Source organism: Ursus maritimus, unplaced genomic scaffold (genome assembly GCF_017311325.1).
Source record: "Ursus maritimus isolate PB19 unplaced genomic scaffold, ASM1731132v1 scaffold_11, whole genome shotgun sequence".
Taxonomy (NCBI): Eukaryota; Metazoa; Chordata; class Mammalia; order Carnivora; family Ursidae; genus Ursus; species Ursus maritimus.
Window position 1 is genome coordinate 36544513 of NW_024423453.1, and position 8856 is coordinate 36553368.

The following is an 8856-nucleotide window of genomic DNA, read 5'->3' on the forward strand; positions in this document are numbered from 1 at the left end:
AGGGTGCGCATAGAAACATGCCTGCAGGCGTGAAGATTTTGAAGCTACCAGAGGCACTGCCCAGTAAATTTAGATTATAATGTCCCTCCTCTTCTCTCCCTTTTCTTCACCTTACAGTTTTACCAAGATGTAAAGGACTGGTGGCTCTTCGGGTTCTATTTCTGCATGCCCTTGGTGTGCACTGCAATCTTTTACACCCTTATGACCTGTGAGATGTTAAACAGAAGGAACGGCAGCTTGAGAATTGCCCTCAGTGAGCACCTTAAACAGGTAAACCTCATAAGCGTGTGAAAACTTGGCCATGACTGATTTCTCCCATACAACAGAAAGCCTATATACTGTATTTAGCAGATTTAGCCTGATTTCCTAAAAATAAAAACAGTGTCTTATAACTGTTTTCTTTATAGTTATAATATTGGGACTTTGTTTTGTGAATGTGGAGTCCGCCTGTAGAACAGGTGGCCCTGGGGGCAGGGCCAAATAGGAAGGAGCTCTTATTTAGTTTGCCAAGAGTATATTCAACACGTGTGTTTGTGTGTCTGTGAATTGAACTGGGCTTGGAACTGTGCCAGGACACAAAGACACAGATGACTTTCTCCCCCCCAGCAGTCTTCGCAGTCTTGGTGCAGAAATAAAATACAAACATAAAACCACTGGAAAACAGAATCACAAGGTATGGTAGAAGTAGACTGTGTTGTGGGAAGCCAAGGAGGATGTCAGACAAAGTCACAGAGACACTTGTCATGAATGAGGGAGATTGAACTGTTCATAAAGGATAAATGGGTTTGATGGGGAAGGAAACGACAGAGGGCATTTCAGGTGTGAGGACAGGAGTCCAGTGAGAACATGGTGCAGGCACCACGCATTTGGGGAGTGGGAAAAAGAGATGAACCTCATTAGAGAAACATTTAATGTAAGACTCATGATAGGATATGGGGTTGAGTACAGAAAGAGAGGTCAAATTTTGGAGAGCCCCGAAATTGTACATATCAACAGGAGCTGCTGTTGGCCCCCCCACCCCTCACCCCTAGGCAGCAAATAGCACAGATACAACTGTAGTGTTAGAGAGCAAACCTTTATACTCATACTTGCTGACTCTGTGCTGTTGGGCAAATTGCTTCATCTCTTTGAACCCCTAGTTCTTCACAAAATATATATAAGAACCTCAAGAATCTGCATCTTTCTGTACAAATATTAATTCAATTTTAAGTCTTAAAAAGTTAAATAAAATGGATATAATACTACATCAAGGGGATTACCTAAAGCATATACAATGTCTAATAGAGCTCAACTCATAGTAAATACCCAGAAAATGTTTGATACATATTAATTCAAAGAGTAAAACTTGGGCTACAGGTAAGTTCTCAGTCTCAGCAGAGATGTATATAAGAACACCCAACCACACCAAAGGTAACGGGTTGTTGATGGAGCCTGTAAATCGGCCCTATATAACTGCCTTACACAAGCGCCATTCTTCATCAGCGACTCCTTTCCACTCCTGTACTGATTTTTCTGAGCTTCAGCTTCTTATCTGTAAATTGGCCATAATCGTATTTGAATTAATATCACTACAGAAATCAAAGGAATTAAGTGCATACATGTACTTTGTAAAATCTAACATGCATACAAATGGTAGCTATTATCTTTTAGTAAAATTTAACAGAAAAAGTATATTGAATATGGCTTTGTTCAGACATGAATGTTTCAAGGGCTCCAGATGTGAAATATATCAAGCAATTCATGCCTCTCACTCCTGCAATGGAGGTAATTAATTAGAATAGATTTGTATAAAACAAAAACCAAAAACGTGGTGTTTTTCAATGTCTAATTTTTCATTAGTACCATGATTGAGCCTGTTTAAGTTAGGAATGGTACCTGCTCTGGAAATAATTGAATAGGGATTGGTCACGAGAATAATAGGATGCTGCTTCACATTTCCATAGCATTCTTTACATTTCCAAAGAGCATGTTATTTGCTTATTTGATTCCTCCAAGCACCCCATGATATAGGCCGGAGACGTCCTTATACAGTTGATTATGAGACTGGCTCATCCAGATGGAGATTAAAACTGAAGTCTCAGTCCTACGAGGAATGGCCTAGTATCACACCCAAAGCTGTAGCAGGTTCTAACAGCAGGAAAGCAAGCCTGGCTGGAAGGCCTTCCACTGGGGCTCTGGGGAGCTAAGCTCACAGTGAAAGACCCTGTCACCCTTTGACTAGTATTCTATATGGCTCCCGGTTTTGTTTCCCACATGGTTTTCTCGAATTTCTCTTCATTATTCTGACAACAACTTTTATCGGTTAGGGATTATGTTTGGATGCTGGTAGCAGAAAACCCAAAATAACATGGAGTAAAAAAAGGGAAGGTTTCTTCTTTCTCCCACAGCAAAAAAATTAGATGTCACTGGTTCCAAGCTCGAGGGTCTCAGAAGCCAGAGCGCTGCTCTTTTGCTGACTTTTCCTGTAGAAGACAGTAGCTCCAGCTCTGCCCTTAGAAGATTTCCAGGCAGCAAAAAGGGAAAGAATATAGATCACATTAGTGTGTATGCATCAGAGGAGGAGCCTACACTTTTTAGTAGTTTTTCCGGAAACCTCACACAGTGATTTCTACTTGATCTCAGTGGTCAGACTGTGTCAGGTGGCTTTGCAGATGATTCGCCCAAGCTCTCCTGCCACAGCAGGAAAATCAAGGATCTCACTGATAGTAAGGAAAACAGGAGAGTAGATACTGGTTAAGCAAATACCAGACTGCCATGGGAGCGTATTACTATGACAGTTTGAAGGATCATCCTCTTTGAGGATGTACTCAAGGGAGATAACCTCTCCCCCCAGTACCCTCCTTTTCTCTTTTTCTGGTCACACTGACTTTCTGTGTACACAAAAGGACCCTTTAAAATGAGCCCCTATCCCTACAGATTGGAACTCTTTATCTTCTCAATCATTGCTCAGCTTATGTGTTCTGTGAAGCCATAGCCCAGCTCTCCCACCCAATAACTCTGAAAGATTAAAGAACGCCAGTCCTTTGGGCTAGAGCAGCAATTTGTGACAACTGCCTTGAAATCTTTTTAAATGGCTCTATTAATCATGTGGGTTTATTGTAGGCTTCCCATACTTAATGCTATATGTTTTGAGTTGAACCAGCATTGCCCTTCCAAATCCTGTTTTCAATCAATTTTATTTTGACATTAACTGATCCCAGTTACAGACAAGTTGCATTTTATGTTCCTAGTTAGGCTTTCAAATGCATGCATTGTAATACTCAAGCATGATGCATACAAATGTCTGGTTGCAGATAATTCCTAACCTCTGATTTTTCTGGTCCTACACACACTCTAAAGTATGTAAACCTTCAAACTGAAGTCGGTCCAGGGTCAACATGTCCCAGTTGTTCTAATCATCATTGCTGATAATCCTTTACCCTCATCCCTCTCTTTGCAAACAAGAGGTCTTTGGAAGCTACATGTCATTAATAAAAGAATTTTAAAAGCAAAAGACTCCCAATGCTAGCTTTCTTCAACATCAAGAAATGAAGAAAACACATTGCTATTAGCTTTTTCTCTTCTATTCCCTACTTCTGTTTTCCAAATATCTTCGTAGATTTGTTCATTCTTTATTATGCTAGGTTAAGTCACCTTGACTGCCATGCTGTCATTAATGCTAGTTACCCATGACTGAGGCTCTTAGTTAACCCTTTCCCCCATATAGTCACATACACACACACACACACACTCAGCTCCAGCGTTGGCTCAGCTCTAGCCAGTTCCCATTTCCCTGACATCGAACTTCTGTCCTGACCCTAATAACCAGCTTGAGGCCACCATCCTTCCTGGCAGCTGCCCAAAAGAATCCTTAGCAACTCCTTGATTAGAAAGTTAGAGTCCAAATCTCGACAAGATGGAGGCACCGTGAGGCCTGCTGTTCTGGCTCTTTGTAAAGTCATTCTTCCTCCGCTATCGACTGCTTCCTTTGTGTCGCTCTTTCCTCTAGCACAAAAACACTAACTTATTTCATTTTTCCCCCTTGCTTTCCTTTAGCGTCGAGAAGTGGCAAAAACAGTTTTCTGCTTGGTTGTAATTTTTGCTCTTTGCTGGTTCCCTCTTCACTTGAGCCGTATTTTGAAGAAAACCGTGTACGATGAGATGGACAAGAACCGATGTGAATTACTTAGGTACGGTCCCGTGTACTCATTAGGAAATGCGAGTTTCTCCGATTGCCACGCTTATAGTACCTTTACAAAACCATCTAGTCTACAGTCTCGTTAGCCCTGAAAATTAAAACTGCAAAGCTGATTATTTTTCTTTCGCTGACATAGCCCGTGACTGATCCCAGAGTTTGGGCAGGCCATCTCTGTAATTTTGTGGCTCCCCTCCCAGGGCTGTGCGTCATGGTTTGAGCTAACCAAGTGGCAGGTATATCTGTAAATGGTTCTGCAAAACTGAACTGCCACTTAAACAAGGACTTAACAAAAGTTCTGACTGCCACCTATAAGAAATGGCTCCTGGGCAAGAAAAATGCTTATTCTAGGGATAAATGCTAGTTAGGAGACTGAAAAACAGTATCTTCTAATTATTCTACTATTTTCTTCTGTTCTAGTTTCTTGCTGCTCATGGATTACATCGGCATTAACTTGGCAACCATGAATTCATGTATAAACCCCATAGCTCTATACTTTGTGAGCAAGAAATTTAAAAATTGTTTCCAGGTAAGACTGTTTTGCACATATCTTTTAAGGACAACCAAGTGAGCACATGAAGTAGTCAGCAAGCATGGCTAAGTTCCAGTAGAGAAGTGAAAATCCTATATTGTTACCCAGAAAGAGGGACATATTGTCAGCATAAAGCAATATTATCAGAAAAATTGTCCGAAAAGCAATACCAATTCAGACAACAAAGTATTCAAGTGTTCGAATATAAAGAACTAACTTAGTGACATGTTAGTTTAGTATGCTGCTTTAAAAAGAAATGCTCACCTGTGAGCTCCGGGCTCCCGAGAATACATGCCTCACGTTATCTTAGATGTTAACCACAGCCTCAACAAAACATGAAGTCTGCTGTTAAAAAGATCTTGCTAAATAATAGGATATTTAATAATAGCCTCTTCAAGGAAAGGAAATGCTTATTGCCCTGGCAATCTGAACTAATGTAATTTAATTTGAAATCAATTTCCTTCTGTTCTTCAAACTTCCTTGCAGCTAAGCCAACCCTTGTCTCCCAGAAGCTCCATGTACCTCCTCCTGGGGTATCAATCTCCACTTCCGGAGACGATTAGCATGGCGTCAATCTGACATTCTCTTTGGCCAGGATGTTTCCCTTCAGTTTATGGCACATATTAGGAAGAGTAGTCTAGAGGTCAAGGGTGCAGGATCTGGCAGCAAGCAATCACAGCTCTGTACTTGCTAACTGTCTAACCCGGGTCCAGGTGGTACCCCTCCTGCCTCCTCAGTTTGATCATGTGTAAAATCAGATGATCACTGTATCTATCTCAGGGGTAGGATTCAGTGGGTTAATATATGTTAAGCACTTGGGACAATAATAAGCTCTCAGGAGGAGTTTTTTATTATTAGGGACAGAGAAGAGAGGAAAAACACAGTGACTGCCCTCATGGAATGGACCATCTAGAAGGAGATAGACATATATTTCCCAAAGAATCTTACGAACAGATGAATATTGGTATGGAAGTTCTAGCTGCTACCTTTTTGAAGTCTACTTGACAATGTTTACAAGTCATGAAGTGCTCTAAGAAAGATTCTACCCAAGGAAGGATTGACTAAAATGCTGGTCATAATTAATCCATATATAATCTGGAGTTAATATCATTTTAATTAATTTACATATTAATTAGAGGGGAAGGGAAAATCAAGGTACAAACTCTCAGAAATTAAACTTATCTTTTGACTGATCTTCATACAAAGGCAGCATATGCAGGAGAAAGAGCTTAAACTAGAGAGTCCTGGGTTCTAATTCCAGTTCTGCCTATTTCCCCTCTAAGCCTCCTTGTCCCCATTAATAAAATGGGGAAAATAGCACCTACCACCTAAGGCTGTGAAGAGCATCAGATGAGGTGCCCAAAGGAGAGAGCCATGCAGGTGATGCACACTGCAGAAATGTCAGGCCCCTCCGGACCCTTCTCCACCCATGCCCACCCCAAGTCATAAGGCACACTCCCTCGGCCAACACTGCCTTCCCTTCCACTTCAATTTGGTGAATAAATTACAAGAAACAAGGGATCTATTTCTCTTCACTAGAATAGACAGTCAAACTTCTACCTAGAGATTACAGGCTCCATACTCTAGATTACTGTTCAGGCTCACATTCTGTCCTCACATTTTGTTGGTAGGAACCCAAGGCTTCTGTATTCTGCTAGGAATGGGTTGGTAGGCTCATTTATTTAGAATCTGTTCTTTCTCGCAGTCTTGCCTCTGCTGCTGCTGTTACCAGTCCAAAAGTCTGATGACCTCGGTCCCCATGAATGGAACAAGCATACAGTGGAAGAACCATGAACAAAACAACCACAACACAGAGAGGAGCAGCCATAAGGACAGTATTAACTAAACATCTTAAGAGATACTAATCAATAATCCTCAAATTCTATTGGAGAAAAAAAATCACACAGCAACTGTGTTTCCAGAAATCTTTTCTCCAATCCTTCTCCCACGACTCAGCCTCAAACCCAGAAAAATGCTTTCTGAAACATCGGAGTGTGGAGTGGTTTATGGTCACAAATTCAATGAATCTTACTTCTTTAATTTATCTAATTTACATATTCTGCATGTTATATTCCGCACTAAAAGATGGTGGGAGTTGGCAAGGGGAAAGGAGACTGTTTAAATCAGAGGGATATTTACTACTTTTGCATGAAAATAGAGTCTTCAAGTACATAACAGCTCCCATGGCAGTTCTGTGGAATGTTCAGTGAGAACTGGTCACCAGGAAAATTTAGCGATTATGACAGGATTTTCTATTTTTTTAAATTGGCCAGACGCAGTAAGGTGAGAAATTAGGTTAATGTTTTTCATGTCACTTTTTTATTTTTAAAACATCAATTCTCAAGCTGCAGCAAATACAGGCACTTAAAGCACAGACTGATATCCACATGTGGCAGTTTAATAGCTGCTATTCAAAGAATTTTTAAGAACCTATATTTTCTTTTGTAATGGTGTTTCATTACAGGAGATCTGGAGCAAATTTTTATGTTAAATTTTAAAATAATGCTTGAATCAAATAGTTCTATTTTTCACAAGTCCAGTCATTTCTAATATAGATATTTTATGTAAAATCAATATCATGTACCAAAATTTAAATGTGCATATCATTCAACCATACCCAAGACTTTCAGTGGAATGTATTGACGTCCAAAGCACAACTAGTAGAAAAAGACTGAATGTTTTTAGAAGATTTGGAAATTTCCATTAAGGTTTTTTTTTTGGTAATAGTAACATGTATGTGTGTATATGCATATATATGTGTATATACATGTGTATACACACACACACACATATATGTTATACATACCACCTCATAGTCTCTTGATTTCTCTTAAAATGGTAAATGTCAGTAAGACTTTTTTGGTCATTCCTTTTTCCATAGAAGAAACCATTTCAAAGTGGCCAGCTGAGTTTATCATGTCAGTGAAATAAAATTACCCCCAAATGCCACCATGAACTTAAGAGTTTCCAGTATCGAAACTTCTGGGTTTCCAAATGAATCTAAACACCTCCCCCACCCCCGCTCCTCACATGGTCACCATTTCAAAGGGCCCACAGTGACTTTTGCTGGGCATGTTCCATGATGTTTACAGACTGTGAGTACAGCAGAAAATCTTTTACTGTGTGTATATAAATATATATAAACAACTGTACATTTCTTTTAGCCAATTTTTCTGTGATTGTCTTTATGGAATGTACTTGTGTGTGTGATATATGCATGTGTGTGACGGTATGTATGGATTTCATGTAATCTAATAATACTGCCCCGTAGTCGTAACACAGCACACACTCTGAGTGGAATCTAAGTGGTTGCTCATTGTGACCACTGGCCTTAGTCAGTTTTAATCTATCTGTGTCCATAATTCTTGTGAACGTGTCACCATTACAAAGGGAATATGGGAGGCAGCATGAGTGGGGACGAACCATGGGTTAGCAATAGTGTTTGTTTAGCTGGTTGGTGGGTTGGTTTGATAAAACAGCACTTGGGATTGTGCTTTTTCCTGTGCTAGAGCAAAAGTCATTAAATATTGAAGTATTATATTGTCCTGGTTCCTCAACTCAGTATGCTAATGAGACTGACAAGAGGTCTGATGTTTCCTATCAGACTTCACCAGACAGATTGCTGATGATAAATTAGCTACGCTGACTTGTTGGGCTATATTTTAGCATAGTCGTGTATAAAATGATATCAGGCTTCGGTTGATCCAATCACAGGGCTCCTTTATGTGTTAACAATCAAATTCCATAACTTACTGGTGCATCACTGGTGCAGTGATATATACCTATAATATAAGCCATAGTTCACGGCATTTTGTTTAGATGATTGTCTTTAAGATGTTTTTTCTCTTGCGTATGAAAAAATACATTTCATAAGTTCAGAAAGTCATAGATTTCTGAATAACACAGCAGCTTCAATGTGCATTTTGTTTATGGACCAGTAAGTAGCCATGGTTTACTAGAAGGAATATTTCCAATTTCTACCTTTATCACACCTTTCCAAGAAAAACTCTAGAAATGAGCCAGAAGCCAAGGCCCCTGCATTGGCAGTGGCCCATAAGTATAAAATAAAGTTTACAGAAGCCTTGCAAGTGTCTCTTCATTTTTACATAGTTCTACGTATAAAATGCTGATTACATGATGCCTATTGCTA

General features: G+C 39.8%; 1 protein-coding gene across 1 annotated transcript in view; it reads left to right on the plus strand.

Moving 5' to 3' along the window:
- EDNRA (endothelin receptor type A) overlaps positions 1 to 7447 on the plus strand; it is a 52158-nt gene extending 44711 nt beyond the window's left edge. The window contains exons 4-7 of the mRNA XM_008685459.2: positions 118 to 270; positions 4036 to 4169; positions 4595 to 4703; positions 6412 to 7447. Of these exons, the coding sequence (XP_008683681.1) occupies positions 118 to 270; positions 4036 to 4169; positions 4595 to 4703; positions 6412 to 6552 (537 nt within the window). The 3' untranslated portion in view covers positions 6553 to 7447. The remainder of the gene's footprint in view (positions 1 to 117; positions 271 to 4035; positions 4170 to 4594; positions 4704 to 6411) is intronic.
- Positions 7448 to 8856: the final 1409 nt, after the last annotated feature.